This window comes from Vipera berus (assembly GCF_964194415.1).
Source record: "Vipera berus genome assembly, chromosome: 15".
Taxonomy (NCBI): Eukaryota; Metazoa; Chordata; class Lepidosauria; order Squamata; family Viperidae; genus Vipera; species Vipera berus.
This window is the reverse complement of record NC_138218.1, coordinates 1312539-1331142: the sequence shown is the minus strand read 5'-3', so window position 1 is coordinate 1331142 and position 18604 is coordinate 1312539. Positions and strand designations below refer to the sequence as shown.

Genomic DNA, 18604 nt, shown 5'->3' with positions numbered 1-18604 from the left:
GTGTGGCTGCTGTCTTCCATGTCCGAGAGACTGCCCCCCCCCCCGGGAATAGCGTTAGGGATGAGGCCGCAGGGGGAGCGAACTGTGCGGACGGAGTGGCGTTTGTCATTTCAGAACACACACACACGCACACGCCCCCATGGTGGGTCTCTGTGGGAAAGGCTCTCAAGGGCTCCCTTTTTCTTGCAGTTCCTTTGCCTGAAGAACATCCGGACGTTCCTCAAAGTGTGTCACGACAAGTTCGGCCTCCGGAACAGCGAACTCTTCGATCCCTTCGACCTCTTTGACGTGCGGGACTTCGGAAAAGTAGGTGGGGCTTTGGGGGGAGGGACGGGCAAGCGTGAAGTGGCTTTTTTCCAGTTTCTAAAGCCCCCCCCAGAGGAAAATGCCTCTGAAGAGGGGCTGCAGATGTGAGGAGAAGCACCTTTTGCAACTGCCTGGAAGACCCTCGAGGGCTTGGCAGCCCCTTTAGGCAGCCATTGGCAACGCTGGGCCCAAGCGGGCCTCAGGAGAGGCGTCTCCACGTTAGGTGCAGCGCTGGGGGGCTCTCGCTCAGAGCAGAAGTCTCCCCCCCTCCACTGCTGCCGATGCTTGGACAGGGGTCTGGTCACAGGGAAGCCTCCGTGTCCTGCCAGAGGCCACTGGTGTTGCTTGGAGAGATCCTGTTGACCCAGGTTGAAGCTGTTACGTTGCCTTCACCTTTCAAGACAAAACTCACAGAAAGCTGCATTGCTGAGTGAATGGAATTCTTTTTGTAATTCTTAGAACAACTGCAATTATGCTACACGTTGAAAAGGTCGGGCACAGTGAGGGGAAAAACTACCATGCTGCCTAAATCCTTCCAAATATCAACTGGCCAGTAGTTTTTTTCATTAAGTACCTTCCAAAATCACAACTATATTATGTAGGGAAGAAATCCTTGTTGTGGAGGGGAGGGTTGAAATGAAATGCAGCTGCTTGGAAAGGTTGCTTCCCTCTCTCGCCCGTTGTGCTCCCAATTTTAGTGTGCGGCATTTTGGCTCAAGCTCTTTCCCCAAAGGGTAGCATTGAAGCTGGTGCATTGCAGGCCTTTAAGTTTCAGAGGGAGGGGCGTAGGGGAAACATCTGCGCCGCGCTGGGCTCCTTGGGGGGTGAAAGAGGAAGAGAAGCTGAGCCCCGGTCCGTCTTTTCTTGTTGGAAGGGGTCCTCGCGGAGCCCCCCCTTGCCTCTCTTCAGCCTGACTCCAGGTCTGAACTTGCCAGGAGCTGTTTCATGGGAAGCAGATGGGCGACCCGGCAGTTGCAAGCGATGCGTGTGGACAGTCACGTGGACTCGGGAGAAGAATTAAGGGGTTCACTGACTGACTGCAGAGCGATCGGTCTGTGTGGCTGTGGCTTTGCCGCTTCCAGCTTTGTAATGATGCTTTGAATGCTTTTTCTTTGCATTTATCTCTTGATTTCTACGTGCCAATGATGCGTAGATTGAGTTCCCTGAACCACAAACCTACTATTTCACATTAGCCGGCCTGAGCACGTTGCACAACACAGTCACTCTGTTCCCAAAGCGCTTGGAGTTCCCTGTTTTTTTTAAAGAGAATTATATTTATTTTTACTAGCTTCATGCCTGGACCAGAGAGTGTAGGTATGGATGTGGGCAATGGCGCTGCGTTCATAATTCCTCAGAAATCTGAGAGTTCACTAAGCAAGAAAGCACATTTCAGTTTCTAGAGCTTTAATGATGGGTCTTAAGTCACTGTGCAGCTGGCTGCAGTTTTCCAGGGCTGCACCCGTTTGGCGTATCTGCTTGTGCCCGGCATGCCTGCCAGCAGTCAGCTGAACAGGGTCCTGTCACTGCCCACTGTGGAGAGGAGTCCTGGCCTGCTCTCGGGCACGCGCAAGGTGCAAACAATGCTGCATCACTGGCTGGAACTCGGTGTCGAGTACTCCATGGTTGCACATTCAGCAGCTGATCCAGGGTTTGAGGTCAGAGGCTGGGAGGCTGGACAAAAACCACATCAGAGTTTCCGGCGAGTGAACACACAGGAGCCCCATCTGTAGGCAGGAGTGAAAGGGCCCTTGTCTGCCAGCTGGTGGGCATCCAAAAAGGACCAGGTTAGGTCCTGCAGATAAGGGAAGGCCCAGATCCCCTTGCAGAGGTGGCACTTTCGAGAAGATGGTCTCCTGAGACTGGGAGGCTTGTGCCCCGCACAGTTGCACCAGGCCGGGGTGGGCAAGGGCCCTGATGCTGAAGGCTCCTGTTTGGCCATATCTAACACCCTTTCATTCAACAGCCCCCATTTTGACTTTAATGACTGGGATAGACTTGCTCTGAATTAGAATGGGGGCGAGGCTTCACTCCCATGGCCAGCTGCAGAAGTCCCGTTGCTTTCTCTAGAAGTGAGTGTCACTGAAAATGAAGTGAGGCCAAGCAAAGAATAATTCTATTGGATTTGTCTGCCACCCTAAACTGCTCTGGGGGGCTCTCACAGAGGGCCCCCAGCCGTGATTAAGTCCTGAGACAAGAAGGATCCTGCTTGGAGGGGCCTCTGGCTGGGGCTGACCCACCTTGGCCTCTTGGCAGCTTTTGATATGCTTGACCCTGATGCCCGTGAAGGTTCTCAGTCATCCAGGTCACGACTGTTCTTTTCAAAGAAAAAGTCCAGTTGCCTCTTAAAAAAGCACCTTTGGGACCTTGACCCCGATGTCCTCCTGCCCCTCAGGGGGTCAGGGGTGCAAGGCCCTGTGCTATGGCCAGGGCGGTCTTCCTTCTCAGCGGTCGGTCATAGGCAGTGTTCAAGCCTGAGACTCAGCTGTAGGGGCTGCCCTTTTCCTGCCCCCATGGTAGTGAAGCTTTGGGGGGGGGGACCACCCACTGACACGTGGTGAGACGCGATCAGGCGCTGAGGGTGGCCATGGTTGTGCCTCTCTCCGGCTCCGCCATCCAGGCCCTTCCCAGCCTCTGGCATGGGGCTGTGGTGGGGCTCAGCCCCAGGAAGACCAAGTGGCTGGGGGATCCTCCTGGAGCCCAGGACTTGCCATTTTTACCCCTGGGAGGGAGAAAGGGGCTGCATCTGTGTCTCCTGGTGCTTGCAGCTCCTGCTCGAAGGGCCGGGCACAAATCCCCTGGGGCACTGTTCACCCAGTCGCTCTGCCTCAGCTGGAGGGAAAATTGCAGTGGGGAAGGAGGAGCCAGAAAGGCCTTCCCTTGGGTGGGGCTGAAATTGGGAGCCCCTCACTGAGTGGGCTGGCCTGGGAATCCCCCTGTGGGAACCCCCTGGCTGTTGTCCAGGTAATCCTTTGCCCGAGTGGTCCTGGGGCGACTGGCATGGTCAGGCGGGCCTTTCGATCGTGGACGTTCCCAGAGTTAAATTGCTATTTCGCGGCCCTGAAAGGGAATATTTGGACAGTGGATGGATGGTTTCTCTTGGGTACGTTCATTCTTTCCTCTGCACTTCCACTTCAGGGCCTGAGCGCTCGGTTGACTTTATGGCTTTGCGCATAATCTTTTTCTGCAGGAGGGTCTCTGGGAGGATTAAGCCCACAAGAGTCTAGCAATTTCCTTTTTAATGCTGCGTCTGTGGGAGGTCTACCGCAGGAGTCACAGGTTAAACAATGGGGGCTTGGAGGCTCCTGGTTGGGGAGGGGGCATCCTAGCAGCTGGGGGGGGCGGCGGTTGGCATCCAGATAGCAGCCAGTGGCTAGAAACCATGTTCCCAGGTGGAAGGGGGTTGAGAGGAGTGTGGAGGGGCTGGCACGCTGCCAATGAGCCCCAGTGCTGCAGCAACAGACTGCCCCCCTCCCACCCCCACCCCCGCTTCCACTGCTCTGTTCAAGAACGTCTTCCCCAGCATGGCTCCAGAGAAGCCGAGGAGGATGGGCTGACGGTGGGCATTTTCCTTGCAAGGATCCTGAGCCATCTTGGGGGGCTTGAGAGGGTTAGGGCTGCAAGTGGGAGGTCTGGCATCATTGGGGCTCTCCTGCGTCTCTGAACTCTTTCCCTTCCCCAGCCAAATTTCTGGCCAAAGGCTCTCGGCTTTCTCAATTACCGCTTGAGACAAGGGTTACTCGTCCTGGTCAGCCTCTCACTAGCGGGCTTCTCCTGAACTCAAGACCTTCACACCCACACACCCACGCTACACAACTGCACAGGGCTTGGCTCAACCCTCCACGCTGCACAGACACTGAATGGCAGCTGAATCAGCCGTCGGCAAAGATGTCTTGCACAGGCTTCCTTGGGCTTGTCTGGCTGGGCCAGGCCTTCCACCTGTGCAGCGTCTCCAGCATGTGGACGGTTCCCCACCCGTGGATCATCTGGGGGGGCATTCAGGAGAATGGAGGGTAGAGGTGAGCCCTCTGCAATTGCACAGTGTGGGTGTGCGGGTGTGAAGGTCTTGAATGCTCTTCCCTACCATAGCAAGTGCCATGTCCACTTAGGGAGGAGCTGAACCACTTGAAATGGTGCCTGCCAGTTTCACAGATTGTCCAGCATACCTGCCTGAACATTCTCCCCCCGCTCCGGGAACCACCAACATCCCTCGTCCATCAGTGCAAGCAGTGCTGTTTCCATGTGAGACCAGCTCTGATTCCTGGTCAGCCCTGGCAACTGGGATCCACGGTAGCTGAAGGCCTCCTCCCCATTTCCAAAATCTTCGCTGAAAAAGGAAGTTGGGAGATTGGGTAGCTCCACCAAGAGCTGCTCGGTCGTTCCCTTGTATTAAACAGAAAAGGCCTTAGAACAGTTTTTCTCCTGGGGATCCAGCCAGAAATGCCCGTCTTGCTTTTTCTCGGCCTGGGAGCGTCTCGGAACTGAGCCAGGCCAACATTGTTGGACCGGGAAGAAGCAAGGAAGCCTAATGACCCGTGGCCAGGAGGAAGCCGCACCTTGACTGACTTCATTTCTTTACATTTTTTATCCATTAAAGAGAGAGAAAGGGGGCTTGACTGAAGGGGGTTTCTCCTCGGAGACCCCAACCATTTGGGGACCCTCTTCCAGGACGTGTATCTAGTTCTGCTGACCCTAGAGAAGGGGGGTGGAGGACCAAAGCCCCCTCCCAGTCTTAGCACTTGCTGTGTAAAAGCCCCACCCTGCCCAACTGGGGAGTGTCTGCTGGAGCACTCTTGAAGGGGGCTGTTGCCAAAACACACCTGATGACCCCCCCTCACTGCCCCCGCGGAGGCAGCCATGCCATTGTTCTCTCTGAGCGGCCCCTCTGTTTATACAACAGGAGGGTCACGTTGGTGGCAGGCAGACCTTGTGCCCATCAAAGTTGGGAGCAGCCGGCTGGCCAGGTCCTCCAGCAGGGCTCTCTCCGGAGCTGGAAAGGACCAGCTCCCCCCCCTTTCATTTTGTGGCTGAGGTTGGAGCTCTCTGGGCACCCTGTAAAAACAAGGTTGGTGCCTGAGGAAGAAGAGATGCCAGCAGAATATCCACGGTTGGGAGAGTGAATGGATGAAGGATCTGCAAAAGGAGCCCCAGAAGAGCTTCGGGCTTCACCCACCCTCCAGTTCCTCAAGGACATGTTCTGCTTCTCCTTGGAGGCAACTGGCAGCCGTTCACGGGAAGCGAGGCGAGGCCGTTGGCTGCTAAAAGAAGCTGGGCTCCTTACAGCCCCAGGAAATCTCCCTCCTCCACGTGGGGAACAGCCTGGAGGCCAGAGGGGGGAGCCTCCTCCCCTCTCTCAGATCCCCCCCCCCCCGTCTTTGCACACTCCCCAGGTGTCCTCCTGCAAGCCTGAGCAGCCCTCTTGCATGACGGTGACCCACCCTGGTGTTTGAACAGCTTTTCCTAGGTCTCCGTGGCTGCTCTGCCGTGTCGTTCTTGAGCGTTGGTGCCTGATCCGGAAAGGCAGCTGCTGGCCACCGCTGTCAATTCTTTTGCTAGCAGTAATTTTATTAAATGCTGCAATTAAAATATAAAGACTACTATAAATCTTAAAAAGGAAAAAATAGAAAAGGAAGAAAAGAAAGTAGAAAAACAGAAAAGAAAAAAAAGAATATAGTAAATTGAAAGAGATAAATAAATGTATCTGAGCCACTTTGATCTAGTGCAGGGGTAGGCAACCTTGGCTCTTTTATGATTCGTGGACTTCAACTCCCAGAATTCCTGAGTCAGCTCTCAGGAATTCTGGGAGTTGAAGTCCACGAGTCATAAAAGAGCCAAGGTGCTTACCCCTGGTCTAGTGGTTAAGGCACTGGGCTAGAAAGCAGAGAAACCATAAGTTCAAGTCCTGCCAACCGTGAAAGATGTCTGGATGACTTTGGGCCAGTTGCACTGGCTCTCTCTCAGCCCAGCCCCACCTTTGTTGTTGTTGTTGGGAAAATAGAAGGAGGGGGTGTGGGGTGGATATACAGGCCACCTCGAGTTATTTGTAAAGGTGATGAAGGTGGGGCACAAATAAAAAGCAAAATAAAAAAAGAAACAACTTTCTCCATCACAATCACAACAAGTATTGTATCCATTGTCCTTTTCTTAAACCAGCTTGAACATTTGGCATCTCTTTCCACGCGGGACTCTTTAATCTGAGTTGGATGATCTTAATCATTATTTTGCTAACATGTTAAATAAAGGATATTGAACCATAGTTTGTATGTTAAGTCTCCTTTTTTTGGAACTGGGATATTGACGGGCCTTTCCCGTCCTCTGAACTTCTTGGCAGAGCTGGTCAAATCCTTCTAGTGCCGCTTTTGCATTCCACAAGTCCCCACTCCATGCACTGCTGCCTTCCATGGGCCCCTGCAGCCTTTTAACTTGCTGGCGTCGAGAGTCCTGATTTAACTTCTGGCACCGGAGGGAATTTCTTCTAAGACATCTTCGATGTAGGCACCTCTGTTGTACAGTATTTCAGTCTGCTGTGTCCCCTTGGCTTGATCTCCTCCTCCTGCAGCTGCCGAAAAATCCAATGCATCAACAGAGGGACAGTATCCAGGTCACTGCTTTAAGTTTAAGTTTAAGTTTATTAATATTTCTATACCGCCCTTCTCCCGAAGGACTCAGGGCGGTGTACAGGGCAAGAGTAAAACATAAAGTTACAAAAATTAAAAAGTTATTAAATACATGCCCATAAAAAACAATAAATACATTAATAAAACCCCCAATAAAATGATAATAAAAACCCCAGCAATCCCACCCTCAGGCCAGGCCGGCTTGTTCGAACAGGTATGTTTTCAGATCGCGGCGAAAGGAGCGAAGATCCGGCGCCGTCCGGAGCTCAACCGGTAACTGGTTCCATAGCTCCGGAGCGCCCACAGAGAAAGATCTCCCCCTGGGGGCCACCAGTCTACATTCTCTGACCGGTGGCACCCTGAGGAGTCCCTCTCTGTGGGAACGCACAGGGCGGAGGGAAGTTGACGCCGGCAGCAGGTGTTCCCTAAGGTACTCCGGCCCCCTGCCATGTAGGGCTTTAAATACCATAACTAGTACCTTGAATCTCACCCGGAAGACAACTGGCAGCCAATGCAGCTCACGGAGCAGAGGTGTGACATGGGAGTATCGGGAAACTCCCAACACAACTCTCGCGGCTGCATTCTGTGCCAGTTGGAGCTTCCGGGTGGTCCTCAAGGGCAGCCCCATGTAGAGAGCGTTGCAGTAGTCTAGTCGTGAGGTCACGAGCGCGTGAGTGACCGTGCATAGATCATCCCGGCTTAGATAGGGCCGCAACTGGCGCACCAGGCGAACCTGGGCGAAAGCCCCCCTAGTCACAGCTCCTTTATACTGCTTTGAGAGGCCACACCTGGAATATTGCATCCACTTTTGATCACATGATGCAAAAACGTGTTGAGGCCCTAGAAAGAATACAGAAATGATCAGGGGACTGGAGGCTAAAATGAATGAATGAACCTTTATTGTCAAAGTACAACCATGTATACATTGAGATTGGCTGAGCCTCCCTTCGTGCACCCACCCCCACAGTGACAACAAACCCACCATCTTGTTACACCATGTGAGCTAATTGCACAACACACCGGGCTCGCAAGTCAGTCATACATAAAATTATAAAATTATTTCCCATTCAAGAGCCTAACAGCCCATGGATAAAAGCTGTTCTTCAGCCTGTTGGTATGGCTGGCTATACACCTATATCTTTCCAGGTTTCAGAGGCTTCAGTGGAAATTTTTCAGTCCATAGGCTTTGCATGCTGGCTGGGATATTCTATAAACCGTCATCTAGATGGTGATAAATATGAGCTAACCCTGCAGAGATGTTACAGGTATGACCAAATGAAGCATCGTAGAACCTGAAAGGATTAACCCTGGTTGTCCCAAACCACTTCCAAGCCCTCCCGCCTGCCTGGAAGGGGTCAGGAGTCTTGTTCTCTGGAGGAGAAGCCTTCTGTTCTTCCTCCTCTCCATGGGTTGCCATGGTCTCAGGTGGGCCCTGCAGGTGCCAAAACTGCCAGTCCAAGAGATGTGGGAGAGTGCAGAGTCCTCCTTGTGCTCCCTGGCAGGCCAGGCCAGCTATTGTGGTTGGGTGTTATGTTCTCTTCCAAGGTAAAGGCGGCTTTTTGCTCTATAAAGTCAAACTATGAAAGGGCTTGGAGACATCTGGGACATCTCTGTTTTCTGATGGAGCTTTGCAGCATGCATGAAAGCGAATGCTCACCTCTTCCCCAAGTACAACAATTAGATTCCCACAGCCTCTTTTAACTGAAATACGTGAAATCTTCTCCATTGCCAGTGACTCAAGGGTCTGGACCCTGAGGCTGACGGATGGACTTAGGGCATGGTTTCCATATTTGGCAGCAGGCCAGTATTCTCTCTCTGTGTGTGTGAGTGTGTGCGCACGTGCACGTGTATGATAGCTTCCCCTCCCCCCCCAAATGACCTTATTTGAAAAGCTCTTGAAATTGCTGCTGCTGCTGTCATGATTGCAGGGTTGAGTTTCTGGGGCAGCAGAAAATTAGTTGACCCTGGCTTGAGGTCTGAGGCCAACATCCTTTTCTTCCCAGAAGCCCCCCTGGGATGAAGAACTTCCTTGCTCCCTGAAGGTCCTTGAGATAATTCTCAGCCTTTCCAGTGTGAAGCCCTGGGGTGCCGTTGCTCTGGGTGCGCTTGGTGGTGCCCTTGGCAGCCTCCCTCTGATGTCGTCCCCTCCTGAAATTGTGCCAGGTGGCCAGATGGGCTCAGCTCTGTGCCTTTCTCTAGTCAGCAGACTGAACAGCCCCCTGCATGCCCCGTTGGGCATTTGGTCAGCTTTTAAGAGGTCCTTGGTGTAAAGCTCTATGTATTATGGAGGCCATGATGAAGAACTGCTTGCCGTTCCTGGCATGTTCATCTATCAATTCATTGTTGTTGTTGTTGTTAGCTGCGAAGTCATGTCCGACCCATCGCGACCCTATGGACAGCGTTCCTCCAGGCCTTCCTGTCCTCTACCATCTTCTGGAGTCCATTTAAGCTCACGCCTACTGCTTCAGTGACTCCATCCAGCCACCTCATTCTCTGTTGTCCCCTTCTTCTATTGCCCTCAACCTTTCCCAGCATTAGGCTCTTCTCCAGTGAGTCCTTCCTTCTCATTAGGTGGCCAAAGTATTTGGGTTTCAACTTCAGGATCTGGCCTTCTAAAGAGCAGTCAGGGTTGATCTCCTCTAGGACTGACCGGTTTGATCGCCTTGCAGTCCAAGGGACTCGCAGGAGTCTTTTTCAGCACCAGAGTTCAAAGGCTTCAATTCTTTGGCGATCAGCCTTTCTTATGGTCCAACTTTCATACAAGTAACTCAACCCAGCAAACATACCTAATACTTTAGTTTTCCACAGAACAACAATCCTGGGAGTTGGGATGGGCTGAAAGAGATAACTGGTCCAAAGTCCTCCAGCCGGTTTTCATGCCTAAGGCAGGACTAGAACTCACTGTCTCCTGATTTCTTCACCACCACACCAAAGTGGATCTCCCTGAGACCCTTCTATCTCCTCCTCCTCCTCCTCCTCAGATGTTTTGCAAAGAATGGAGGTGTGGTCTCAGCTGACACCCAGACCATTGTTTGGAACTTAGACCGGTCCCAGCTGTCACCCAGAGTGAAATGGGAGCACGGAGGGGTGGGGATGACCTCATACAGAAGGATCAATGGCTGGCAACATTCCTGATCCTTTGGGAGCCGTTGAAATGCTCTCTAGATCCATCATGACCTATTCTGGAAAGAGTTAGAGGAGGAGGAGGAGACTTCTCTCCCCCAAACTTCAGACAAGGCTGCTGTCTGTGGTGGCTGGCTGGCAGAAATTCCTCTTGTGAAGGGTTTACTCAAAGCCAGGAAAAAGAGAGGAAGCTGGACTGACTCAGCCATTGCCCTCTGTTACCTCTTGGTCTTGGCTTAAGGATTCCAGCCCCACAGCTGGGACGTGGCCAGTTCCAGGAACCAGACGTACTCGGCTGGACGCTGCTCTTCCTGCCAGCTGTTGGCTTCCTAGTGAGGAACGGTCACGTTGCTCTCTTTGTTGTAGGAGGTAGAAAGTGAGATCTTCTCCATGCCCACAGCCCTCCCTGCTCCAGAGCCACCTTAAGACGCTGCCGTTTGGATTTGCCTCCAAGCGCTCTGATTTCTCTGCAGTTGTCATTTTTGTGACTTCCAGGAGAGTTGGTTCAAAACTCATTATGCTTTGGCATTTATTTAGCAAGGCTGAAAGCAGCCGGAGCTGGCTGCAGATAAATGGAAATCGATCTTTAGGGAGCGGGAGGGGCCTGAGTCTAGAAAAATCTGTTTTTTTCTCCCAGAGCCTATTAACTCATTGTGATTCCAAACAAACCTGCATGCTGGTTTTTAAAATAAAACAAGGCAAATAGACCTGCCAGAGATTTAAACTGTAAGGAGCCAAGGGAAGTCAGACTCTCTTTGAGTGGTCTGGAATTGCAGAACAAAGCAGGGGGGGGGGCACTGACTGGAAGGACACGTGTCTCGCTCGAATGTCCATTCCTGGACGGAGAAGGTGAACTCCACTGCCGAGCTGGTTCTTTCTAGGTGGGCGGTGCCTGATGGGCACAGGGGACTGACTGACTGGGGGCAGGCTGCCTCGGAGAGCCCTTGCTCTGGAGGGGGGACCCCCTTTGAAGGTGGGTCCCCAGCCTGCTCTTAAGGGGAAGGGCTGGCAAGGGGCACCGCCTGGAGGCTCCTTGGGGCGAGGCCCAGAGGGGACCTCTACCCGCCGGCCTTGCAGCGGCCTCTTGTTCCCCGGGCCAGAGACCCTGCGGAGCTTGTTTCCGATACTAGTATTTTATGGCAGTTGGTTTTGCTTCATGGATGCTGCTTCTTCTCGATATATGTTCCCCGCACCCAGCATTTTAGAAATCTCTTCAGCTTGTGGTTGCACCTTATTTCACAGGGTTCCTCGGCCTTCCTACTCCTTCTCTTTCAGAATTTGATGCCAATGGAGGATCTGGCCTACCTTCCCTCTGTGTTGATTAAAATACGCTCTTCTGTTCCTCCAAGATTCTTTTTTCTGGCTCTTCTCCTTCCCTTGACAGCACTTACTTATCTTCCGGTGGGATTGGGGCCAGGGAAGCAGGCCCCCTTCCCCCTCCTCCGCCTCCTCCCACCTCCCAACAAATAACCTTGTCAGCAAGACAGGAGAGGAGTTGGGTGGGCCTGGCAGCAGATGTCAGGGGGCTGGAATCTCTCACAAGCATGACTTGCGAAAACACGACAAGGTTGTCACAAGGATCAGCTGTAACACACTTTGGGATAGTCGGTGGGAAGCGATGCGTGTCCCGCTTGGACCTGCTTTCCTGCCACTCGCCCTCCTGCCTGCCAGCCTGCCTGTCCAAAGGCATCGGTGTCTTGCATAGAAAAGGCCTGGGTCCAAGGAAGGCAACTTTGGCAGGAAGCAAGGCCAGCAGGAAGGGACACATGTTGAAAGCGTAAAACCTGGCAGGAAAACGGCTGCCAGGCACCTCTTGTGGAGTGCCTTTTGTTGGGGAGGCGGCGGGGGGGGGGAGAGCCCAACTCCCACAATGTTTTCCTGGGCTCTTGGGCAGACGGGCGGGGATGGTTTCATTTCTTTCTTTAGATGTTGCACAACTGCTCCAGGCCGAGGAGGTTGTGTCTGTGATGAGCGCTGCCTCTTCCGCTTACACAGCAGGTTGGCACCTGTCACATTGGCCTAATTCGGCCCCTTTGCTGCTTGGCTGTGGGGAAGAGCTGGGCGGGTGCAGGTGAGCGGGCCCTTCTGGTCAGCGGGCGTTGGGTGGCCCCGATGGCTGAGCCGTCCTTGGCTGCAATGGCCAGGCAGTGGGAGATGCTGCTTTTCTTCCAGTCTAATGCGGGACCAGTTTAGGAAAGTGACTGGGAGGTTCAGTGGCTTCGTCCTCCCCTCCCCCCTGCCGTGGCTTGCCATCAGGAAAGGCAGCCACGCGTCTTCCTCCTGATCGCGAGGAGGGTTGGGCTGCGTGAGGCCCTGCTGTGAAGACCCCGATGGGCTCTTTCTCCTCTTTGAAGGATGCTAGCCCAGATTTGAAGGGGGGGCGGGCCACGGGGGGGGTCTGTCCGTGATCACGACGGGCTTGGCATCTGGAGTAGCTGCTGGAGGAGGCAAAATGGCGCCTTGGAAGGATCAGTGGCAGCTTCTGAGTGGGCAGCCTCCTAGAATTAAAGTACTGTTTTTTCATTTCATTTATATTTCTATCAGTTTAGAGCCTAAAATTTGGGACAACCCCATTACTTTTTACCTAGTTTATGAGTGCACAATTCCAACCTATGTTTGAACATGTTAACAATTGTTCATGAAACCCCAGTTTGATTCATCAGCATCTTTTGATATGAATTATGCCCTTTGGGGTAGCTTTTGCTTCTTTTTTTAAATGTGCTGTCGCTTGGCTCCAGGGTTAGCTGTGCAGCATTGCCAGGGAGTTCCCCCTTCTGCCCTTCAGCTGCTTGAATGAATCCAGAGCTTCCCCCCACCAAGGTTTAGAATAGAATAGAGCTGGAAGGGACCTTGGAGGTCTTCTAGTCCAGCCCCCTGCTCAAGCAGGAGAACCTACACCATCTCAAACAAGTGGCTGTCCAGTCTCCTCTTAAAAACCTCCAGTGATGGAGCGCCCACGATTTCTGGAGGCAAGCTGTTCCACTGGTAGATTGTCCATGGTGTAATGTATTGGGCTTGCTTTGGTTAATTGCTGGAAGGTTGCTTGAGCAGGGAAGCTGGCTAACGGCTCCCAGCTCCTCAGACAACCCGTCTCCAGCGCTGCCATTGGCTGCCTCTAGGGCAGCAATAGGTTGCTTTAAACCTATTGGCTGCCGCCTAGAGGCCAGGGTATAAATTGCTGCATTTGCAGCCCTGTTTCTCAGTTCAGTTCAGTTCCTGCAAGCAAATGAACAATGATCTTTGCTGAACTCACTCGCCTCGTCTTCGTCATTAAGCAAGGAACCCAGTACATAACACATACTGTTAGGAAGTTTCTCCTTAATCCAGGTTGCTTCTCTCTTTGGTCAGTTTCCAGCCATTGTTTCTTGTCCTGCCGTCTGGTGCTTTGGAGAATAACGTGACCCTCTCTTCTTTGTGAAACGCTTGCTTGCTAAGTGCTTGCTTAGTTGGGATCTGGCAGGGAGCAGGAGAAGATCGGCTCCTGTCCTGCAGGTGGGGAGATCTTCATGGCCCCCCAGAGTTTCTGAGTGGGGAGAGGGGCAGTAGGTGGGGCAGCTGTGTCTAGCATTGTGCAGTGAGCAGGGAAAGGGATGGGGACACTTATAACGCTTGGACTGGAGCTCTGCAAAGCCCTAATTCTCTGCCCTTAAAAGGGACAAATGTTCATGGCCACCCTCTCTATGCTCGGGCTGCCATCCCCTGCTTGTGACAGAATCCTGAAGGGACTCCCGGGCCTGCCGGTTAGCAGGATCCCACCAGCGTGCGGCCTGCAGGGTCCGGATCTTCCCACAAAAACCCACAGACAAAATGCCTGCCGGCCTTATCTTGGCTGGCGTCTTTGCCCCGAGTGCCTAATCTTTTTTTGCTCCTGGCGAATTAGGAGGGGGGTGAGGATGCTTTTCTCCCAAGGGGCTAAGTATACGGGCACAGCCCCTGGCACTCCAGCAGAGCACCCTGTGCCATCACTTCAGCCCTCGGCAGTAGCGAAGAAGGCTTTCAAGGCCTGGGAAGACCTGGGAAGCGTTCAGAGAGACCACTCCTGCTTGGACCAGGGATTCCCGGACATGTGGGCGTTGCTTCTCCTTGAGGGCACCTTAGAGGCCATTGGGAGCAAGTGTGGACCATCTGATCTGGCCAGAGTCTCCTAGCGTATTATTCCTTCCTAGGAATATTATTGTCCTTTTCCTGTTTCCCCATAAAGAGACAGTGCTGGTTCAATTCAGGTGGGCTTTCCTTGTCTGAGTCTTCCGCAGCCTTTGCCAAGTGGAGGGCAAGCCGAAATATGCCTCTGTGAAAGACTCCTGCCTCCCCCCAAGTCATTCCAGCCCTCAGTGTGCAGCATCAGCTGGATCCAGAGGTGGGTGTGGGAGTCCCAGGTGACGTGCATGAATCCATCGGAGGCTGGGGAAGGCCTGCTGGGTGCGTCCACTTCTCTTTCCAGCCACTGAAAGCCTCCAGTCAGATGGCCAGGAAATGAGGTCATCTGCTGGGCTGGTCATTTCAACCAAAGGGATGCTTGGGGGGAGGGATTGTTGGCAGAGGAAGCAGGCCTGCAAACTCCGTGAAATTGGGCTGTTTTAGCCAGTCTTGCTAACCGATCCCTGGAAGGGCTTATGGCCAGATGGGAGGAGGCAATGCCCCGTATCTTCACTCTGGTCAGGGGGATTTCTTGGCCCCCTCCCCTTTTCGTTGCCTTCTTAAATCCCCTCTCAACCATCCTCTGCATTGCAAAAACAGAACCATCTGCTTGCCCTGCCTGGGTCCCCCAGGGGCAATCTGGCCTGTCCCTGTGCTGGCAGAGAGGAAGGCCAAGCCACTGCGCCACACGCCAGGAGTTCCGGATGAAGCTGCCGTAGCAGAAGCCCCTCCTCGGGCCATGTGTGTGTGTGTGTGTGTGTGTGTGTGTGTGTGTGTGAGTGAGTGACTTGGGCCTTTCACCACATTGGAGGTGACACGTTTTCCACCCCTCCTTGAAAGGACAGGAGGAAGGAGGTTCCTCCTGCTTCCCCTTCCTTGTTCGGACTTCTTGCTGAATGTGTGTGTGTGTGTGTCTACAACACAAGATAAGCATAATCCGCCTGCCCCCCTCCTCCTGCAGGGGAAATGCCCACTGGTCACTGTCCCTGGCAGGCGACAGCAGGACCTGTTCCCTCCTTTGCTGCCCCTTCTGCCCCCACCCAGGCCTGACCCGCGTGCATTTTGAAAGGAGCCCCAGAGGAGCCCTCTCTTGCTCCCCTGTCTCCATGGAGGCCCCCCCTGCTTTGCTGGGAGGCAGGGGCCAGGACTGGGGCTCCAATGTCCCCTGTTGGGCCGCTTCAGCCTCCCACACCATTTCATGCTGTTGCTGCTCCGGCCTTGTGCCAAACAGGAAGGGCCAAAGGGCAGCGTAGCGCAGCCAGACTCCTGGCACGAGGCTCTATGGGAGACGCAGGACAAGGGCAGCCTTGGTGGGGCAGCCGTGCCAGCAGCCATCTGGAACAGCCCCCTTCCAAGCCCTCCCACTGCGGGCTGTTTGCTGGGCTTGACTGTGAGGATGGGTCGTAACAGACCCACCTCCTTCATGGTGTCAGCCATTGGTGCTGATGGCCTCGGGGGGGAAGCTGCATCTTAAGGCCGAGCGGAGCCCAGTTCTTTGGTCAGCCTTTGCAAGATCAGGAGGGGAGGCCAAAGGGCGCCATTGTGGTAGTCATTGCCAAGGGCAGTTTTATTTACCCCTTTTGGAGAGGCAGATGTATCTTTAAAACCATATTGCGCCTAGTTTAGGAGTTACACTAAATGCTTGTTGTGCACATTTCAAAACATTGGGAAAAGATACTGCTGATCTATGAAAGTGGCTGGAAGGACTTTGGCTATTTTGTCAAAGTAGGCTAAGAGGTTCCTTTGCAGCATGTGGGCCTCGTCTCCTCCATCCTTCGGGGGGAGTCATGGTTTCCTCATGCTGGTTGAGGGTCCCTACCCAGGTCTTGCTTGTGGTCTCGAGAGGAGCACCAGTCGGGTGCCTGGGGGCTTCGTTCAGGTCTTTAGGAGGGCTGAGTAGGAGTGGCTTGTAACTTGGAGGTCCTCCTGGACTTGAGGCTACTGCTGGATCTACAGGTGGGGCTTGTAGCTACAACAGCCTTTGTCCAGCTTCAGCTGGTGCACCAGTTGGGTGCTTTTCTTGAAGCTAGACTGCTACAGTGCTTTTAGATGGAGCTACCTTTGAAGACAACTCAGAAGTTGCCTTGATGTGGCTAGCAGGTTCTGATTCTGCAGGCAGTTCCTGGCTTGCAAGAAGCTTTGAGGTTGAGGTTGTCTGTGTGGCTTCTCTGCATGGATCTCCCCTGCCGTTTCCTTCAAGAAGCGACCTGCTCATTCACTCCTCCGGCTGGGAGAGGCTCCAGGACGGAGGCAGCGGTTTCTTGGTGGTGACTCCATGCTATTGTTTAGGGAAAACAGTTTAGCCTGGTGGGACCAGAAGTGCAAATTTTTGCATGTTTTTCCCCTTTTTAATGAAATTAGAATCTGTGAGGATTTTTTTAATTGTCACAAATGGCAGGAAGTTGCTTGGGAATGCAGCAGTGTAAACATAAATAAATGGATGAGGAAATGGGCTGTGTCGTTTTGAATAAGTTGCAGAGGTTTAGCCCAGAGAGACCACCAAGGCAGGCTGGGTCTGCCTCCTTCAGTCATAAATGGGTGATGCCAGCAAGACAGGACTGGGTGGATTGAACGCCTGCAAGTAGGGCTGGAGGTTGTCACCATTTCAAAATGACTCTCCTTGGCTTCTATTTATGGTGCATTAAGTAGTGAGCGCCTGTTACTCGTCTCAGCTTCTGCCAACCTAGCAATTCGAAAGCACGTAAAAATGCAAGTAGAAAAATAGGGACCACTACGGTGGGAAGGTAACAGCGTTCCGTGCGCCTTTGGCGTCTAGTCATGCCGGCCACGTGACCACGGAGACGTCCTCGGACAAGCGCTGGCTCTTCGGCTTTGAAATGGAGATGAGCACCGGCCCCGAGAGTTGGAAACGACTAGCACGCGTGTGCGGGGGAAACTTTACCTTTACCTTTACCTTTAAGTAAATCTGAATTTCTTGTCTCCTTGAGGTTGTTTTCTTGCTTGTTCAGTTACAGAAGTAAATACATAAATTGCAGAATATGCTTCATAGACTTGACCCAGCTCACAAGGTGACTCGAGTTGCAAGGATGACACAGACTTCTTAAACAAACTGAATACATTTTTTGGTAGATTTGAGGCATCAAATATCACTCCTGCTAGGAAAGCTGTGCCCCATCCTGATGAGCAAGTGCTAAGCTTTGATGTCACCTCTGTCCAGAAGACACTGCAGAAAGTTAACATTTGGAAAGCAGCAGGCCCAGGCAACATCCCTAGACATGTCCTTAGGGAACGCGCAGATGAGCTGGCTTGTGTTCTCACAGATATTTTCAACCTCTCATTGCAGCAGGCAATGGTCCCAGCATGCTTTAAGATGGCCATCATCTTGCCAGTGCCAAAAAAGTCCACAATTACAGGCCTCAGTGATTACCGTCCAGTTGCACTGACATCCACCATTATGAAATGCTTTGAGAAGCTAATAAAGGACATTATTGTGTCTAGCCTCCCGTCAGCATTTGACCTGCTTCAGTTAGCCTACTGACCAAATCGCTCTACGGAGGATGCTATTTCTTCTGTTCGTCATCTGAGCTTGAAGCACTTAGAGTAAAGAAATATCATGTGCATTTTTGTTTGTCAACTTCAGTTCAGCGTTTAACACAATCATTCCCCAGCATCTAGTAGACAAACTGAGCCTTTTATTTTATTTTATTTATTTATTTTTATTTATTTTAATTGCATTTATATCCCGCCCTTCTCCGAAGACTCAGGGCGGCTTACAAGCTTAGCAGTAGCCTTCATTCTATGTATATGCCTGCTTATTAGGGCTTTCACACACACCCCAAGCGGCATTATTACAAAGTCAGCTTAATTGCCCCCAACAATCTGGGTCCTCATTTTACCTACCTCGGAAGGATGGAAGGCTGAGTCAACCTTGAGCCTGGTGGGATGCGAACCTGCACTAATTGCAGGCAGCTGGTGTTACTTAAGGAGGCATTAGCCCACTGCTCCACCAAGGCTCTTTTAGGCTTAAACACCCCTTTGTGCAACTGGATTGTTGATTTTTTTTACCAACAGGCCCCAATATGTGCGAGTTGGAACAAATACCTCTAATACCATTTTCTTGAGCACAAGTTCTCCTCAGGGCTGCGTCCTAAGTCTGCTGCTGTTCACCCTGTTGACCCATGACTGTTGTGCTTAGGTTTGCCACCAACCATATTGTGAAGTTCGCAGATGATACAACAGCTTACCGCAAGGAGGTTGAGGCGTTGGTGAACTGGTGTGAGGAAAACAGCCTAGTTTTAAATACCAGAAAAACCAAAGATATCATTGTCGATTTCAGAAAAGGCAGGCACAGCCACACCTCTCTGTGCATTAATGATTCACCTGTGGAGATGGTTACCAGCATCAAATTCCTGGGTGTGCAGCTAACCGAGTAGGCTGGCTTGGTCACTCAACAGCGAGACCCT

General features: G+C 52.5%; 1 protein-coding gene across 3 annotated transcripts in view; it reads left to right on the top strand.

The window, feature by feature from the left end:
* The window catches only part of VAV2 (vav guanine nucleotide exchange factor 2), a 98642-nt gene that overhangs the window by 15458 nt on the left and 64580 nt on the right, over positions 1 to 18604 (top strand). For all 3 annotated transcript variants that reach the window (XR_014028024.1, XM_081339934.1, XM_081339933.1), the window contains exon 2: positions 190 to 306. Coding sequence is in view for 2 of the 3 variants with exons in the window: in XM_081339934.1 (XP_081196060.1) it covers positions 190 to 306 (117 nt within the window). In the remaining variant the exon portion in view is untranslated. The remainder of the gene's footprint in view (positions 1 to 189; positions 307 to 18604) is intronic.